Consider the following 19,946-nt stretch of genomic DNA (forward strand, 5'->3'; position numbering starts at 1 on the left):
TTATGGTTAAAAAGAATAAGAAATTTAGGAAATAAATACATATTAGCTTAGGAGGGATATATATTGTAAGTAGTATGTCATTTTTTATGCTTGTTTACTCTTGCTTTTCTTTCTTTTTTCCACTGTTTTATCTATTCCTTAAGAAATGTAAAAGTGTGAGATGGTTCATTTGGAAAAATAGAGTTAAATTCTTAAATGTAAATAATTTTTGAGAAAATCTTAACCAGTAAGATTATCTAGAATTTGGTGGGAGAAACAAATTAAAATAAGGACTGTAACAGGATCTATGATAAGGCAACCACAATGATTGGATAGAAAAGAAATATTATATTGTTGTGATTATTATTTTTAGGACTATTGGGAAAAATATATTTTTAATTGTTATCTATCAAAACAATAAGAATAAGAACTCAATATTTGCAAAAGAGGATATTTTGGGAAAAGAGGAAATCAACTAAAGCTATTTTGTGGATTATGGATTATAAAAATCAATTGTTAGTTATTGTTTTATAAATGTAACCCAGACAACACGCTGTTCACCAATTGTGATTTATCTTTAAAAAAATCAAAAAAATATATTACAAAAAAACATAAGCTAAGTATCTGAGTTTGTTTTGTTGTATGACAAGTAATATGAAAAATTATAAAATGTTTCTATGATTCATCTTTTAGACTTTTTTGGTAAATATTAATTAGTCAAAGCAAACAAGCTCCTCTACCAAAAGCAAATGGAAATATATGTGTCTAACTACTATATGCTGCGAAGTGTTATTTATCCACCAGTATGCTTGCTAATACTTGTAACTAGATCTGAATCAAACTCTTCTACTTTCAACTTCAAAATTCCAACACATGTTCGTATAACTTGAAAATTAATGAATGGATACATAAGCATTTCTATAAGAAGATAACCTGTAATCCCTGATATGATGCTGAATTACAGCTCCCTGTAGTTTTCAATACCAGTTGCTATTACGTGGATAGTCGGTAATTGTTTGCCATCAACATAAATCATTGAAGGTTTCACAAATTTGCTTACAAGTAATTCAACAAGGATATTCAACTGTTAACATTTAACCGGGAATGAGATTTTAAAAACAGTTATAGGATACCTGATAGATATCAGACAGACTGCTACTGCCAGAGTCACTAGTGATGCTACATCCTGAATGACTAGATGAAACGTGGGTCACCTGTGGGTGGAGACTGTCAGTGAGGTGCAGTTTTGTAAAATCTGCAGGTAGCTGTGGACAGAAGGAGAAAATATATCTTTAGGTTTTGCATAATGGCAAAGATTTCATCAAAAATTTAAAATTTCACAGTACATGTTTTTTCCAAGATATGAACAAATTATTAAGCATGTTCATGGTTTAAGAATAATGTGAAGAAATATTACAAGGCAATGCTTTATATTCGTAGGTGAAAACTTTGAATGCTCATTATACTTAAAAAGCAACAGCCTTTGTTATTTTTCAAAGAAAGAAATATGCATATCTAAAACAGACCTTTCAATAAGCCATATTTAGTAGTAATTTCTACTGAAATCATTAAGAGTTTTAGAATTAATAGGAGTTACCATGAATGCAGTGAAGATTGCAAGTATTGATTTATATGAGTGGAACTCCTGTTAATTTTTAAATATAAATGCTTTGTACAGAACTAGAAACAATATTTCAGTTACTGGAATAAGTATCCATCCTTTCTGATATCTAAGGACTACAAAAAATCATTTTAAGTACAGTAACCGTTAGTTTATCAGGGAAACGCTATGTGTTAGATATTAATTATAGCCAAATTCACATTCAGTCAATTTACATTAACATCATTACACAAAAGTTATAAATAAATACAATTTATCCAAATTTCTTAAAATATCCATAAAATAGAATTCATCTGCTACCTGAGATACTAGCAGGACAATTTTGTTGTTTCTTACATCTAAATTCTGCAAAACTAAGATCTTTTAAATTGATGACTTACTGTACTAAAATTTTAGAGTTGGCAATGCTTTTACATGTCTTCTTCATATATTAGTATGAGATTAAAAAACAAAGTGTGATATTTTTTTAATTTGTTGTTTAAAACAAAGAGTACACAATCTAAAATTTTTCCGATCCTTATTTTGAAAAGAAGTTTGTTATTTTTATAAATTAAGAACTGGTATACATATAATATTTTCCTTAAGCTCTAATGGCAAGAATGAATCTTATGTATTCAATAACAGTAATAATTTTTTGGTACCAAGTATGTGCAAATTTATTGAGAATTCTGATAAATATTTTTTAAAATTTCTGGAAATCTTGGCTACTTATAATTTCTAGAAGTACCAGCAACTTTGGCTATCTCTTTGACACACAATATTTGCCTGCTGCTGTTGCCATTGCCACGGTGAGTTGAGAAAGGTGGAGGAGTGGGGATGGCCTGCTGTGGGCCACAGGGTGCGTGGGCGTGGGGTGTGTGGGGCAGCTCTGGAGCTGGGCTTGGGTGAGGCGGAGCAGGAAAGGAGATGGGGGCTCCCTACCCTTCCTGTTCGCTGGGACCATCGCAGGTATTCAGCAGAGCTAGAGGAAGAGATTGGATTACTAGCTCCGAGTGCACAGGGGCCATGGCATGGCTTCATCCCCACCCTGCCACCTGCCTTGCCTCATGGCGGTGTCCCCAGCATGCGTCATGGCCGCGGGCCAGCAAAGATAAGACAGTGGGATGGAGTGGGGGGCGGCAGCTGTGCAGCGTGTCCGGATCATGTTCCTCCCTCCCTGCCTCTGCCAGCTGCTTGGTGGGCTGGGCTGACAGTAGCAGTGTTCTGACTCACCTGCACTGCATGGGCTATACAGCTCCAGAGCATGCCAGCTAAGGGTTGCCCCTGCTTGCTCGCTGCCTCCTGTGGGCATGCTAGGGGAGCATCCAGCCATGGCCCCACGGGCCGGATATGGGCCCAACACAAGCCAAATCCGGCCCATGGGCCTTGTGTTTAACATGTCTACATTAAATCAAGTGTTAATTGAAGACTTACGGGACAGGAGTGGCAACAAAAATGATGTCCATTAAGAATGATGGTCCACACAAAAGCAACGAAAAATTGCAGGCACCAAAATTTAGAAAACATTTATTTCATACAAGTGCATTAAGTACGTCCGTTACAACACACAACGTACTGAATTATGAAACACATCCGTTCGTTATCAAGTGTGCACGTTATTCGTGGATTGTGTCTGTACTACGATTGGTCATTTGGAAAGTTCATCTGTTAACATAGGCACTTACCTATTGTCCAAAGGTGCCCACTTGGGTACTTACAAATACTTAATTATAATTTATATTATAATTTATTTAAATATTAATGTCAATATTATTTATTTAGATTTAATTATATATTATTATTTTATAATTCAATAAGTCAGTCGTGGTGTTGCAACAGACATACTAAATGCATCCATCTGGCTGGCAATCTCAACTGGGGTTTCTTTTTGGGATAGTGCTTATATTACAAGTATTCTAAAAATTATGTTTATTTTCTGGTTGAGTCTTATTTTTGAGGAAACACAGTAGGTCTACCTTATAATTTACTTACCATACCATCCTATTCAGTTTTGTACAGTTCAGGAATTATTTAGTGTTATAGTCATACAATGCATGTTTAAACACATTCTACTTCCCTCTTCTACCCTCACATAACTACATAGATAGAACACTTCACAGGTGATGTTGAGATGGGCAATTAAAGAAATACAAGGGGAAAAAACATAACTTTGTTAAATGTTGTCACTTTTAACTATTAGCTATATAATCATAAATATATTCTTAGACACATAAGTAAATTAGGTGTACATACTATGCTCAATAGAAGCATGCATACACACACACACACTCTCTAACCCAAACTTGTGTAAATATCATTATTTTCAAATTCAGAATAGAGCTGGAGGAGCTTTGTGGAGGTCTTCTAGTCTAACCCCTTGCTCATGCAGGTGCTCCTATACTATTTCAGACAAGTGGCTGTCCAGTCTCTTCGTAAAAGCCTCCAGTAATGAAGCACCCACAACTTTTGAAGGTAGGCTGTCCACTAGTTAATTGTTCTCACTGCTAAGAATTTTCTCCTTAATTCCAGGTTGCTTCTCTACTTGATTAGTTTCCATCCATTGTTTCTTATCCTGCCCTCTGGTGGAAAATAAGTTGATGCTCTCTTCTTTGTGACAGCCACTAATGGAACACCACTATCATCTTAACCCTAGTCCTTCTCTTCTCCAGATTAGCCATACCTAACTCCTGTAACTGTTCTTCATATGTTTTAGTCTCTAGGACTTTAGCTGTCTTATTTGCTCTTCTCTGCACTTTTTCCAAAGTCTCAACATCTTTTTGTGGTAATCAAAACTTGATGCAGCATTCCAGGTGTGATCACGATATGAATACTTCACGTGATTTTGATTCTATGCCTCTTTTTATTCAACCAAGCTTTGTATTAGCTTTTTTGGCTGCTGCTGCACACTACTGGCTCATATTTAAGACTTCAAGGTCTCTCTCGCAGTTACTGTTTTTGAGTCAGGTTTTGCCTAATCTGTACTTGTACCTTTGATTTTCCTGTCTAGGTGTAAAACCTTGCTTTTCTCCACATTAAATTTCATTTTTTTGGATAGGACCCCTTGTTCACATCTGTCAAGCTCATTTTGGATCCTGAGGAAAAGCTTCTGTGGTCTGTACCACAGCTTAACTGGAATCCTCACATAGAGAGCTAGAAATAGTTCAATTGTATTGATACTTCGAAATCTTTTGATGGCCTTTGATACTATTGACTAAGGTAGCTGGTTGGAACACTTGGGGAATTAGGGACTGGAAACACCATTTGCTCCAAGAACTATGAGAAAGTGGTAGTGAAGACTTCTTCTCAACCTGCTTGCAATTTTACAACTTCATTGTGCTGTATCATATGTCTTAATGTTAGTTTGTATCTTTAAGGACTGACTAGGACAGTGATGGTGAACCTCTTGGGCTTAGTGTATCAACAATTTGGGAAATGCCCAACTTCATTCTGCTGACATGTCATGCCCTCCGGACAAAAGGGAAGCAATTCTCTGTTCTCCCCACTCCCCCATGTGGACCACTCTGAACAGTGGCACTTGGCAGCAGTGTCAAGACCTGGGCCTCAACTTCAGCCCTAGCATCATTGCTGCCACTCAAAAAGGCCGCCTTATGCCAATCTCCAAGGTGTGCAAGCCTTGGGAACAAAGTAATTGCCTGGTGATCCAGCACTCTCCAGGATTTGCCATGTGCTGCTTACCTTCAGGTGATGTTCTCTTTCTGTTGACGGGCCCTGCAGTTTACCCGAGTCTGCTCTAGGCTGCACAAGCCTTTGTTCTTGAAGAGCTTTGAAGAGCGCTCTTCCGTGCCCTCTGAAACCTCCAAAAACTATGTGAAAACACACCCCAATTCTTGCATGTTTTTCAGAGACTCAGGACGCCATGTAAGAACATACCTCATTCTCATGTGGCATCCACAGCCTCCAACAATTGCATGAGAACAGAGCGTACTTCTGAGAATAGTTGTCAAGCATTGGTGAACGTTAGTGTATCACCCAAAATGTTGTGACATGTCATCTTTGACACACATATCATGGGTTTGCCTTCACAGGGCTAGGAAATAAAACTTGCAAGCTTTGTAGTTATTAACTGACTATATTCAACCACATATTCCTCTTAGATAAGGTTAAATATCTCCAATATTTTCAAGTACCTCTAGTCTAGTCTATAAGGAATTACAGTTATGGGACAGCAGTTTGCAAACTTGAACAAGATAAAGATGTTACTAATTCCAAGGACTAAATTTAATTTAGCTATCATGAAAAGAGTTGGCAATTTTAAAGTCCTCCTCAATCCAGCACTGGCATTGCATCACCGCAAAAGAGTAATAGCATTGAAGATTGTTTATCAATCTAAGCCAGATAAACCAGATGCATCATTATCTGTAGGAATCCAAGCTTCAGTGACTGATATGCTGATAATTTCAAGGTTAGGTATTTATTATCATTGAGACAGAATTTGGAGATGTTCAAAAATTGCAGCTGCTACAGAATTTGGTAGCATACAGCCTTCTTCAACCTCTTTCTAATTTTCCATACTGAACTAATTTCACTATGTGGAAACACCCCAGTAGGCCAACTAGGCATCATCTATCTATTTCCTCAAATATTCAAATTAGTCACCCAGGCTATCATATTGTTTTAAGCACTGGAAATATTGCAACTGAAATATCAGGGTTCATTAACGTTGCTCAGACCTTATACCAGCAACATAACTATATCAACATCTTCCACAAAGATAGAAGTAGACCTCAACTTATGACCATTGGTTTAATGACTGTTCAAAGATATGATGCGGTTGAAAAAAATGACTTATGACCAGTCTTTGCACTTCTGACCACTGCAACATCCCCACAGTTACATGATCGAAATTTGGGTGCTTGACAACCAACATGTATTTACCAAGACTGCAGTGTCCCAGAATCACATGATCACTATTTGTAACTTCCTCAGGGAGCTTCCGACAAACAACATCAATGGAGAATTAGCAATGAATTCACATACTGTAATGATGGCGTGATTTTCCTAACTGCCACAGTAATTTGCTTAACCACCATGGCAAAAAAAGATTGTAAAATCAGATGACTCACTTAATGACTATACTGCTTAGTGATGGAATTTTCAGTTCCATTGTGTTCGTAAATCAAGGATTCACTATAAATTTTAAACCATAATCACTGCTCCTAAAACAGCATGCCTTGTGTTAGCTTCACTAGATACACCATACCAAGAAACCAACTCCACAAGAAAGCTAAAACTAATTTAATTGATATAACAATAGAATTTTGCAAAGCTGATTGCACTGCTTTTTATACTTCAGTGAATTAGAGATACATCTGTACTCAATAAAGTTTTACATTAAGAGAATGTCTCGAAGGTGTTTCTTGGTTGGGTTCGTCAGTTGGAACCTTGACAACTGCTTTAGCACTGTTGTTTATAACTCAAACCACTCTAATGTACTGTTAATAAACTACCCACTGGGCAATGACATTGCACTTTCACAAGAAGGCCTGAACCATTCATTTTTAAGCAAATTCTCACATGCAAAAATAAACAACAAGACAATGAAGCTAACATGGGAACCAGACCGTACAGACCTTAATATGAAAACCAGATCCTACAAAAAAAATCTACTTGTCTAAGAAAACTTACTTTGCCATTATACCTACACCAACAACATCATTACAGGTTCCAATAAGGGTATGCACAAGATTAAAGTGCCTTCATGTGGTCTTCCTGTACTGTGATATATGCCATTATCTGCCAGAATGCTCCTCTGGGATACTAAGTGTATAACAGGGACCAGCTTTGTGCAGAAGGATTAATGTACAGTTTGACATTAGAACGTAAAACAATGAAAAAATAACAGCAGACCATTTTAACCTTCAAGAACAATTTATGGCAGAACTCAAGCCATCTTGAAAAAGCAAGAATTTAAAAGCACCATTGAGCTACATATTACTGAACTCACAAACATGGAAAAGTTTCAGACAATCTCAAAAAGGCTTGACAATGTGTTTTACACCTTTCAATTGTTAAAGTGCTTATAATCTTTCTCATATGTACTTATATCAGCATAAACAAGTTGTATTGTCCTCCTTTCCTGTCATCTCTGCCTCACCTCAAATTAAATCCTACATCAGTGTAAGCCCGTGGTGGCGAACCTATGACACGCGTGCCACAGGTGGCACGGAGAGCCCTCTCTGTGGGCATACGCGCAGTTGCCCCAGTCCTAGGCCTTCGGCTGGGTTTTATAAAACCTTTTTGCTTTAGGCCTCCACCGTCGTGTGCAAAAAACAAAAAAAGTTTCATCAATCAATTTCAACTTATTGTGGGGGGAAAAAAAAGATCTCAAAGTTGGAATTGATTGATTGAACTTTTTAGTCCCACCCAGTCTGCTGTTACCACTGCAGCCACACCCACCCAATGGGCCACGTCCACCCGGCACCCAACGATACATAAGTAGGTTTTGGGTTGCAGTTTGGGCACTTGGTCTCTAAAAGGTTCGCCATCACTGGTCTAAGCACTCCGTATATCTGATGAAAGTGAGCTACAGTTAAAAAAGACATCTTATGCCTTTCGACAAAATCTGTAAAGATAATCCTTGTTTAGCAAACACAATTGGGATTGGCAGCTCTGTTCTTAAGCAAAATGGTTGCTAGGTGAGCCTCACTCACTGAGATAAAATTTTAGTTGTCTGATTTAGTGCAGGGCTTTTCAATCTTTTCACCCATTGTACCACTTTTAGGATAAGGCACTATCCGAGTACCACCAGTCACCCAGCAAGGTGTCAAAAACTTGACCAAAAAAAAAGAGGAAAAAATGATAAAGTACAGGTAGTCTTCGACTTACAACAATTTGCTTAGTGACTGTTCAAAGTTACAATGCCACTGAAAAAAGTGACTTATGACCATTTTTCACACTTATGACTGTTGCAGCATCCCCAGGGTCATGTGATTTACATTCGGATGCTTGGCAAGTGATTAATACTTATGACATTCAGTGACCTAGGGTCATGTGATCACCTTTTGCAACTTTTTGACCAGCGAAGTCAATGGCTGGGGGTCCATGGCCAGCTCATCACTCAGGTTGCAGGGTGCCTGGTGGGGGGGGAAATCCGTGGGTGTCTGGTACAGAGGGGTAGGACTAGGGTGGGTGTCTTCCTTCCCTCCCTCTCTCCCATTGTCCCTTCCTTTCTTCTTTCCTTCCTTTCCTTCCTTCCTCTCACCTTTAAAGCCTTTCCTTTCTCTTTCCTTTCCTCACCTTTCTCCCTCTCTTTTCCCTACTCGCTCTTCTTTCTTGCTTTCTCTCACATTTCTCTCTTCCCCTTCCTTTTCTTTCCTTCCCTTTTTCATCCATTTATTTCTTTTCCTTCCCTTCCCCATCCACGTACTTTCCCTTTCCTTCCCTCCCCATTTGGTCAGCCGGGAAAATTGTCTGACAGATCCCTCCAGGGGAGTTTTTTAAAAAAGAAAAAAGGAGAGACAGGGCAGCTTTCTCAAGCTGGCACCCTCCAGCGGGGGGGGGGGCGTGGTGTCCTCTCTCGCCAAGAAGAATTGTGGGAATCGGGAGACCTGGAGGACCACCTAGTCTTCCCGGAGCTCCTTAATGTTCCCAAAAGGACAAGGGGGGGATTCTCCGGGGACATCAGGATGCCACCTAACTACCTGACAGGTAGAGACTCGGAGTTGCTCCTCTTTTTGATCCTGGCTGGGAAAAGGTGTGTGTGTGTGTGTTTGTGTGAGGATGGGACTCGGGCACAGGATGCGTCTCCCCACTCCAGAGAGCCCTGCTTTCCCCAGCGCGTTGCTCCCGGCCTTATTCGCAGGAGAGGAAGGCCGCCTGCCATACTGCCTCGGGACCATCTGCGGGAACCAAGAGGGCCGGAAGTGAAAGCATGGCTTTGGCTGGGGAGTTCAAGGAAAGGGCGCCTGGGAGCACTCCAGGGGTAAAGAGCCGGAAGGCTCCCAAGGGGGCATCTGGCCCGGCCTTCTGCAGCTTGGCCGCGCCACCACAAGGTCCCATCAGGGGCAGCACGCTCTGGCTTCCTGGGCTCAGCTGGCAGAGGGCCGTCTGCTGCTCCCACCTGCGCCAACCAGGCGAGCGCAGGAAAGCGGAGCCGGGTGGCCGTCTCCCCCCCACCAGGCCCGGTGCCTCCCCTACCTGGCCATGAGGGAGCGGCGCCTGCCCTGCCCGCCTGCCTCACCGGGCAGTGGCTGCTCCCTCCCTCCCTACCACCCTTTGCCGGCCTCTGTGTAGAGAAGTCGAGCCAAGGCTGGGCAAAGGTTGTGGGCGCTTCTCCGTGGGGCATGCCGGCCATCGGAACCACCTGGGCCCCCCATCCCCTAGCTGCAGACACTGATCTTGGGCTCCTACGCAGCTCACTTGCTTGCGCTTCTGGAAAACATGCTGCTTGCTAACTGAAGCTCCAGGATTAGTGCCGGGCTACAGATGATCCATGCTTCTGGGTGGCTGTATCAGCTGTAGCCCCCACTACAATTAGCTAGGGCTCGCATACTACCAGCCAGTTGTTCATGTACCACTAGTGGTATGCGTACCACTGGTTGAAAAGCCCTGATTTAGCGAATTGAAAGGGTAAGAGTCAATATGCTTGATCAGAGAACAATGACCTAATTTATAATGAAAAAAAGACATACCCAACATAGGATAAAATCCAGTTAAGATATTTTACACTGGAATGCTACTTTAAATAAATGGTTCATTTTCATGTAATTTATATTAACCTATTGGGCTCCAGAAATTTATTGTATATTGAGACTATAACTCCCAGAATCACAAATAAATATGACAAATAACTATTCTCCAGGAGAGGAGGAGGAGGATTTCTTACATACAGTTGCATATATTGATTTATAATTTCAATCACTAATTACAGAAAAAAAGAATTTCTGATTTTATGAGTCAATCAATAAATTGATTTACTATTTTTTTAACTACTATGGTCTCCTCTTAATTGACTCTGTATGATGAACATTCTTAAAATAAATTAAAACAATTCTCAATATAAATATAAAAAATAAAATACGCTCAGCTAAGGAAGATAACACAATCAACAGTCACTATTAGCCAGGATACAGGACCCTTCCCACACTTAACCAGAACTTTAGGGCCTTACAAAATGCCAGCAGGGTCAGGGCTATCTACAGAGAATGTTCCACATAGTAGGTACTATGGTAGAAAGGGAACGCCCCTGGGCTGGACTGTACCAACTAGCATTCCTTGGCTAAAGTGGTTCAGCCACAGCGCATAATGACTAATATAAAATGTAATAACATAATATAAAAACTAATGGATAATAGCCAACCATTAAAACTTAAACAATATAGGAAGGGAGGAAGGAAGGAAGGAAGGAAGGAAGGAAGGAAGGAAGGAAGGAAGGAAGGAAGGAAGGAAGGAAGGAAGGAAATTGTATGTTAAACTCATATCTCCAATCACATCAGTCTGTCCTCCTGAGCGCATTGTAGAATAACCAGATCTTAACTGAAGCCCACAATTAAGGGAGCCGACTGAATCTCTGCGGTGAGAAAATTCTAGCATGGGGCCTATCAGAATATAAGGAGGATGCTTCCAGTTCCAGATCATGGCACTCCCAGACAAGTGAGGCGATTGCTCCTCACGTTGTCTGGCTTTCTATCGCAAGGGGACCCTGTAAAGGGGTCGAAAGTCACCCTGGAGGGGGCAACAAGTGGGGGAGAGGACCCTCCTATCGATGGTGGAAGGGCGGCACCCCTCCTGTCGTTCTGGAGCAGCTCTTCGGACCGACGAAGAAAGGATTGGCCACTCCCATGGCCCATCGCTTCTGCTGTTTCCTGCAGAGGCCAAACTTACAATCAAGCACTTGAAAGCACAGTGGAGGAACTGGGTGAGACTTGCCTTCTCTTTATTCCAACTTTTTACTTTTTCCTGTCAAAAGCCTCTTGAATCTGCTTCCCCTTGCGAGGAGAGAGGGAAGGGAACTTTTTTACCTCACCCTCTCAAATAGTGGTGTTTGTTTACATGGGGGGGGGGGCTTGAAAAAATATAACTAACTAATTGGACCTACATCCCTTTTATATTTGGTGACCCAAATACTCCTATCTTCACAGGAACTGGCTACCCTATCTATTTGATAAAAAAGGAGAAAAAAGGAGAAAAAGACATAGAAGGAGTTAAATTTGATAAAAATTTACTCTGTCTGAAAAGGATTTTAAATACTCTGGGGACATCCTGTGGCTAAGCCTGGTACAGAAAGTGAACATTACTGGCAAATAATTCTGTTATATTTTGGACTTGTCCTTGGCATTAGCTAAAGATAAAACCCTAAAACAGCTGGGAAGTTAATTTAGCTTGCAAGATCTGTGGAGGTAAACATTTGCTGACTCTTGTTTAAAAATTAGCCTCCACTAAAGGACTATCTATAACTATTCCAGAAATGGAGGGAGACCAGCCACAAACTTCGATTGACTATAAGCTCATACTTGAAAAAATTCTCGAAGCCACTGAGATAATTAACTCCAGACTGAAAGGTAAAGGTGTTAGCTTCAATTCACAAACTGAAACCCAGACTCTAACTAAAGAACTTACAATCCAGAAAACAACAAAATTGGAACAATCTATTATTAAGACAGAGGAAAGTAAGGAACAACAAGATATTGAAAAATCTAATATCCAAATCCTGACTCCATCCAAAGAACCTACAATTTTAAAAATACAAGGAACTATCACTAAGACAGAGAAATTTATGGAACAACAACAAAGTATGGAAAAACTTAATACTCAAATCTTGACCTCATCTAAAGAGGTCAACTCCAGAAGTATATCAAGCGGAAGACAGTAACGCCAAAATAGAGGACGCCAAAGATCAACAAAGACAGCTTATTGAAAGTCTGGATAGCCAAGCAGCAACTACAAGACCCTCTACTCCAGGGGTGTCTAACTCAATTTCTTTGAGGGCTGTATCAGCATTGTGGTTGCCCTCAGGGGGCCGGGTGGGTATGGACAGGGTGGGCGTGGCTTACTGGGTGGGCATGGCTAGAGTGCATATGGCCTACTGGGTGGGCGTGGCCAGCTCTACATTGTTCGCATCAAGGGTGCCTATGGGGGCCCGGGCAGGAGTGGGACAGATCTGAGGGTCTCTGGCAGAAGGAAGGTCTCTGGGCCAGGGCCAAGGCAGTGGGAGCCGTTCCCTCACTGTTTCCAGGATGGCTTCGCGGGGCACATGAAACCACTTCGCGGGCCGCATCCGGCCCCCGGGCCTTGTGTTTGACATGTCTGCTCTACTCAAATCAGACGAACCCAGAGGAAAGAAAAGACCAGACCAAATTGAAGACAAAGACACCAGAGGAAATACTGAGATTTGATTTAACAGGGCAACAACCTAATGATTACAAATGGTTTCGCTTCTGTGGATTATTGTTGATTAGATGGTCTCCTTCGATTCAAATAATATGTGTTGGAGTGAAGGGAGACCTATCTGGCAACCTAAAGGTTTTGGTCTGGAAACCTGATTGGCAGAAAAAGAAAGCTAGAGTTAGATTTTTTTTAAAAAATGAGTTGTTAGAGAGCTACTAAAGGCTACTCCTTTAGTAATGTGTGATCTATTAGGATCTGAAATAGAAAATGTTTATGAGATAAAACTAGAATGCGCTTACCAGGCTTATTTTAGATATTATAATTTGTGTACTGAAATAAGGGAAATTTGGCTTATGGATCCTACAGTTGATCTTAAAAGATGTTTGACTATTTTAACTATGAACTAAGAATTAGATAAAAATAAAACAGAATTTGTTTATGTATAAGTGGAAGTAGATTGATAAATATAGGTTGTTCTATTGGTAACGTGTGATGTATCAGGATGAGAAATAGAAAATACTTATTAGGTAGAGTTTAGTTATTCAACTATTGTGTGTATGTTAGATGTTACAATTTTTGGTGTAGTGAAATAAGGGAAATTTGGGTTGTGAATATTATTTTGGATGTTAAAGGCTAAACTTGAATACTATAACCAAAATCAAAAATTAGGTAAAATTTAAAAACAGGATATGGATATGTTTAACTAAAATTGGCCTGCAAATTTTTTAACTGACCATGTTATTCTTAGAAATTTATTAGTTTAAGCATGTTTAAATGTTAAGGGAAATAGAGAAGGATGTTTTGATAATTATGTACTAAAAACTCTTACTGAATTTTTGATTACCCAGTCACCATGATGCTTTCTAAATATATAGATGTTAAACTGGAAACCCAATAAAACTTGTTTTTTAAAAAAAATAAAAGAAGAATATAAGGAGGATGACCTAGTGACAGAAAGCTGAATAATGCCAGTCATACTCAATCTCTAATCCACTTTATGTGTCCTGAAGTCAGCAATATATTTCAAAAGTATTTGTACATGGGAAATGCTTGAGGTGCTTATGATGCAATGGAAGGGGACACACATCATATTAAATTACCCCTAATTATTGATTTATGACAGTTAGTGGCCACAGAGGTGATATGAAAAATTACAAAGTTCCCAGAATATTATCAGATTGGTTTTGTTGACTTATGCAAGAAATATTGAGATTGAGAGAAAAGCAGCAGTTAATAAAATCCACAAGCCCCAATATTTTTATTCTCCCAACACCAGCCAAGCACATTTCCATTTTCTCTGCCTTATACAAACAGAAGTGGTGGGGGGGGGAGAAAAAGCAGTGTAAGATCCTGCCTCAACTAATCTTCCCAAGAAAGTAGAACTCTTGAAACAGGCATTGTTTCAAAAGGAGAAGCAGTGATAGCAAGAGAGCAAAGCGAGATCCCGTGTTTTCCCGCGTTAAACGTTACATTAAAGCATCCCATTCAAACCCCACCCCAACAGCCAAATATCCAGTTTGATTTCAGCCAACCCCCAGGTGCAAAGTTGTTATGAGAGCCAAGGTGATAAGCTCAGTTCCCAGGCAAAATCCTCTTGAGTTTCGTTTTGCATCCACCTCCAATCGAGTGGAGCGGAGTGGAGATAAGACAGATGGCCCCTGGCACATGTCTTCTTCCTTTAACACCCAGAGGCATCAAAGGGGTAAAGAACAAAGTGGAGGAAATGCAGATCCCTCCCTCCTACCAGAACAACAAGACTCAAAGTAAAGAAACAGCCTCCCCCACTCCCAACAGAATGGCAGACCTAAGCCTTCTAAATAAACTAACAGAGTTAAATGGTGAGGGCCTGACAAGCAGCAACAACCCTCAGCTGCAGGCAGAGCAGGCAGAGCCTCTAAGATGTCTGCTGCAGCTCAGCCAGGCCACAGATAATAGCTTGTTTTCTAGGAATAGTACCTTTTCTAACCATCTGTAAGATGGTGATGAGGATGAAAGTTCGCATGACTAGTGTTTCTGTTTACAGATATGCTACAAGGAATAGGTCTGATATCTATCTTACCATACATAAAAGAGGTTAAATGCTTCCACCTTCTGGAATGCTCAGTGAGATAACAAGAGGCTGAAATCTTCCTTAAATAACTGAACCAGATTTCCACTCAACTAACATGCATTTGGAACTCTTATAAACTTTCATAATCCCTTTTCTCGGTGTGGCATCTGCCGATTTAGTTTCTATCCTTTTTCAATGCTAAATTCTTAGAACCAATCAGAACCTGTCTTCAGGTCGGAACTGGCTTCAGAAAATAACAGAAGTTCAAAAACTCTATCTAGGTGCCAACTTGACCCTTATGTTGACAGTTTTTCAAAAGAAAGAAGGGCTTCAAAGAGCTTTCTGGGAATAATTGAGTGGGTGCTCAAAGGAGGAAGGAAAAGGAAAGGGAGGGAAAAGATAGACTTGACCAAAGAGAACGGCAGCAGAAATGGTGCTAGCCCAGACTTCCTGAGTGGAAAGTTCATGTATCATGGAATTCTTACTGAAAAGTATTTCTGTTGTCAAGCATTTATACAGAACGGAATTGAGAAAAAGACTTGAGCTCTCAAGAACCTTAAAATGTGTGAGGGAGACAATTATCAAGCAACCTGACCTCAAACTGAGTTTATTAACAGTCAGCCACTGGAACTGCTGAAATAGGGTAACCATACGTTATATGATTCTAGCTTCAGTCAACTATCTTCTTTCTAAATTCTGAAATATCTGAACAGTTTTCAAAAATCATTTCATAAAGAACATGTCACAGTTATCCCAAATGGGTTATAATACCACCATGCATTACTAACGTCTTTAACAACTGGGCACAGTAGAAGGTATAGATTTCCACTGTATAAATTGGCCAGGAAATATTTATTTTAGGGGAAAATAAAGTGAATAATATATAAGCCCATACTGTGGGATGGATTAACTCAGCTACTTTCAGCCTGACAGTGCTGTTTATACAGATTGCTGGAAGGAGCAAATATTCATCTAACGGAAGATTTTTTCCCCCACTGCCTTTATACCTATAGATGGTGTTCCTGTCTGTGCAACTATGAGATGGAAAAGTAGCACATTTGTCTCTCCCTTTCACTCGTTTTCTGCATTCAAGCAAATACCCATGTATGTTTCAATTCAGAGTCCCCAACCCCTGGACTGTGGACTGGTACAGACAGGTCCACGGCCTATTAGGAACTGGGCCGCAAAAGCGGGCCGCAAAAGCTTCATCTGCGCATGTTCAGGATATAGGTAGCATGCAAAACCACTGGTCAGTGGAAAAATTGTCGTCCACAAAACCAGTCCCTGGTGCCAAAAAGGTTGGGGCCTGCTGTATTAATGTATAGATAAACATGCATATGTTTAAATGAAACTATACAATTCATCAATCAAAATATCTTCCTCTTACTCAAAACTACTGATATAAACTAGGATTATGTTTTCTTGTCTTTCTTTGTACGAACATACTGATGAGAAAGCCAAGAGAATTCAGGTTTTAGATGACAAAGTAAAAATAATTAACACATTTTTTTGTAGCTTGATATCCATGTAGTCTCCCAAATTACAACAGCAGCATTTTGTTCTTTTTAAATCCAAGTACTAAGTTGAGTCTTGTGAACGAGTTGATAATATATGTAAGAATAAATTTTACCATTTTCTTTATATAATCCCTAGTGCCTAAACCCATGATATAAATAATTAATAATTCTGAGCAATTAATGATGAAAAAGCAATTGCCAAATCATATAGAAGATTCTGGGAGTTCAACTATCAAGAACCCTACTAAAATGATGCAAAAAGATTAAAACAAATTTGACTGTTACAGAATAAATACCTTATTAATAAATTAATAAATTATGGCTTCATTAATCCATAAAATACTCAAACCAGTCCAACAAGGATAATATCTTATTATCCTATAAGAGTGCTGAGAAAATCAAACAGAAGACAATATTAACAGATGGGAAAAATAAAAGTTGAAATGGAACTTTAAATTATTATTTTATATAACAGACTTTCACTTATGTTTCTGATTCTGTTACAGCTAATATTTATGAAAAGCAGGGAAAACCCATAAACTAAAGGCTTCCCCATTGTTTGTAAGATTTGCATCAAATCTTTTTAGCTTTTTCAAGACATAAATGACCATCAATAGTAGATAATGCCATAAAGCAAACAAAGGAGAATGCAACATATACAATATAGAATTTACAAAAAATACCAGCTTAGAAAGGGACCTATTCTGAAGATGCTTATATCAATAAAAATATGGTTTTAAAAGACCAAGACTACTATTGAATGTCCTTCCCATGGAGTTTCAAAATCAGGATACCACTAAGAAGAATTAAATGATACTTTGTGACCAATTCTCACATTTATGACCCTCAAAGTCTGTGAAGCAAACAAAAGCTGAAGTGAGATTGTAATCATAGTTTCACTTACCATCTGCTTTGCTTAACGACCAAGTTCCAATCGTGGTTGCTAAACAAAATCTATCTCTATAAAACTTTGCTTTGTTTTTCACATTATCAGGAAAAGACTCATAGTATAAAATGCTTTATTATATCTGTGCAGAGCTTGCGATAGAAAGGCATTTTGTAATACACAGAAAAGTAAATATAGTATTTGTTTGCAACTCTTTAAAACAGCTTTTTTCCCCCTAGTATAAACCAGCAGGTAGCCATGCAATTTCAGGAAAGATGAAGTCGCATTAAACTAAGGATTGAAGACAATTGTACTTCTGTGTAATCTGAAGTAATTTTTTTATTCTTTCCACTAAAAGAATGTCGGTAAGAAATTATGTAATGAGGATCGGGACTCTTTCAGCATAATTAAATAAAATCTGAAACAAAACAAAGGAAATTTGCTATAAGGGGGAGAAGTCAACAAAAGAAATATCACCTTCAAAAATGGATTAAATCAAGACTGTGGAGAAAAACCCTTGCAAAAAATCCACTGTCCTCCTTATGGGAAAGGCAGGTGGGAAGGACTTGGAATGCTTGTGACTCCTCTAGGCCAGGGGTAGGCAACCTTGGCTCTTTTATGACTCGTGGATTTCAACTCCCAGAATTCCTGAGCCAGCTATGCTGGCTCAGGAATTCTGGGAGTTGAAGTCCACGAGTCATAAAAAAGACAAGGTTGCTTACCCCTGCTCTAGGCAAATCTCCCCTCCTTCCTGTTCATGTGACACAAAGCAGAACATAAATAGCCAACCGTTGCTATGCACAAAGAAATGACCAGTGCTGGTAAAGGGGTTGGAAAGAATGCCACAAGTCATGCTCTCCGTGCTTTTCCTATTTTGTTGAAACTGAATCTGAAGTATTCCATAGCCTTATCTTCTATAAAGTGACTCTGTGATGAAAAGTAACAATGGAGAAGGCAATCCCAGTCTATAAAAATTTTCTCAAGCCACCTGGTTGGTAATCTTGAAACTTAATGTTTAGAAAACCTTTTTCCCCCCCTACTATTTCTGACTATCCATAAGTCTAAGTCACAGGTCTGCAACCCATGGCTCCGGAGCCGCATGGGGCTCTTTCAGCCGTCTCCTATGGCTCCCAGTCCTCTGCCGTGTGCAGTGCCCCCCCAAAAAAAAGTGGGACTAAAAAAGTTCAACCAATCAATTCAAATATGGACTTCCGGTGGCTGCGCGGCGCCGGAGACAGCCTTCCCGGGCTGCCCGCGGCTCAGCTGAGTGATTTTCGCCCGAAACAGCGCCAATCAGCTGTTCGGGCGAATTTGAAGCCCCCTCCTCGGGAGAAGAGGAGGGGGTGAGGCCCCAGGTAGGGGTCGAGTTCTCCGGGGCCGCCTGAGCTTGTAGCTTGGGCGGCTGAAGGATCGAACTCCCCCGTAGCCTGGGTTGCTCCCAGCTGGCCAGCGCCTCTGCTCCTGATTTCTTGGAGCAGAGCCAGGCGTCTGCGACCACCCCTGCCTGAAGGAAGGACTATGGAATAAAAAGAGCAGGCAGAGCGGTACAAGAGGAAAAGGTGAAGAGGATTATTTTATTTTACTCTCGAGCTTGATGGACTTTTTAAACTTAAAGTGAAAGTGCGTCACAATTGAAAGTAAAAGATGGCGGCTAAACCTCCCCCTAAAACTCTTCGGAGTGCTGGAACTTCTCCGGTGCAACAATCATCATTGCAGGCATTGCATCCTCCTGATGTATTGACATCAAAGGATTTACAAGATGCTCTTGAAAAACATACCCAGGTAATTTTGGAATCAATGGGTGATAAATTTGCACAGATGGAGGAGAAATTGGAGAAGTTGGAGGAGAGAATGGAGGAGAGGATGGAACAGAAGTTCAGTGTGATGAAGGTAGACATTTTGTCTTCAGTGTATAAAGTGGCTGAATGTGTGGAAGATTTGGAGGAAAAAGTGGAAGATTTGACTCAAAAGAATGCCATATTAGAAGCAAAGGTATTGGAGAATGAAGATTTAAGAGACAAAATGGATAGAGAATTGAGTCTTGTTCAATATTTCCAGATGCAGTTTGCCATTAGAATCAGAGGTTTAAAGGAGAATATTAAGGAAGATCTAAAGCAGCTGGTTTCTGAGGCTCTCGAAGTGGTATTGAATCAGCCAGCATCTGAAATAAAAGGAGGCATGGATAAAGTGTTTCGTGTGAACTCATGGATTGCTAGACAGAGAAAGTTGCCTAGAGATGTGGTGGTTTATTTTGCAAAAAGGGAAATTAGAGATGAAGTTATACAAGCTGCCTATGATACTAAAGTTGTGATTGCTGATCAAGAAGTTCTGGTTCTAAAAGAAATTCCTCCAAAGATTTTAAGGAGAAGGAAGGATTTTACATTTCTTGTGCAAGAGCTCAAGCAACGAGATATAAGGTTCAGATGGGAGATCCCAGCTGGGTTGATGGTGATGCATGAAGGTAAAAGGTACCGTCTGGTTACTGTGATGCAAGCGCGTGATTTTTACAATAATGTTTTAAAAGCAACCCCATTAACACTTCTGGAAGCTGCAAAGGGATCTGGAGAA

General features: G+C 39.9%; 1 protein-coding gene across 2 annotated transcripts in view; it reads right to left on the reverse strand.

The window, feature by feature from the left end:
* Positions 1 to 19,946, reverse strand: part of RAPGEF2 (Rap guanine nucleotide exchange factor 2) — a 213,292-nt gene that overhangs the window by 61,176 nt on the left and 132,170 nt on the right. For both annotated transcript variants that reach the window (XM_083367876.1, XM_083367875.1), the window contains exon 7: positions 1,113 to 1,244. In XM_083367876.1, the coding sequence (XP_083224002.1) occupies positions 1,113 to 1,244 (132 nt within the window). The remainder of the gene's footprint in view (positions 1 to 1,112; positions 1,245 to 19,946) is intronic.

This window comes from Vipera ursinii (assembly GCF_947247035.1).
Source record: "Vipera ursinii genome assembly, chromosome: 7".
NCBI lineage: Eukaryota > Metazoa > Chordata > Lepidosauria > Squamata > Viperidae > Vipera > Vipera ursinii.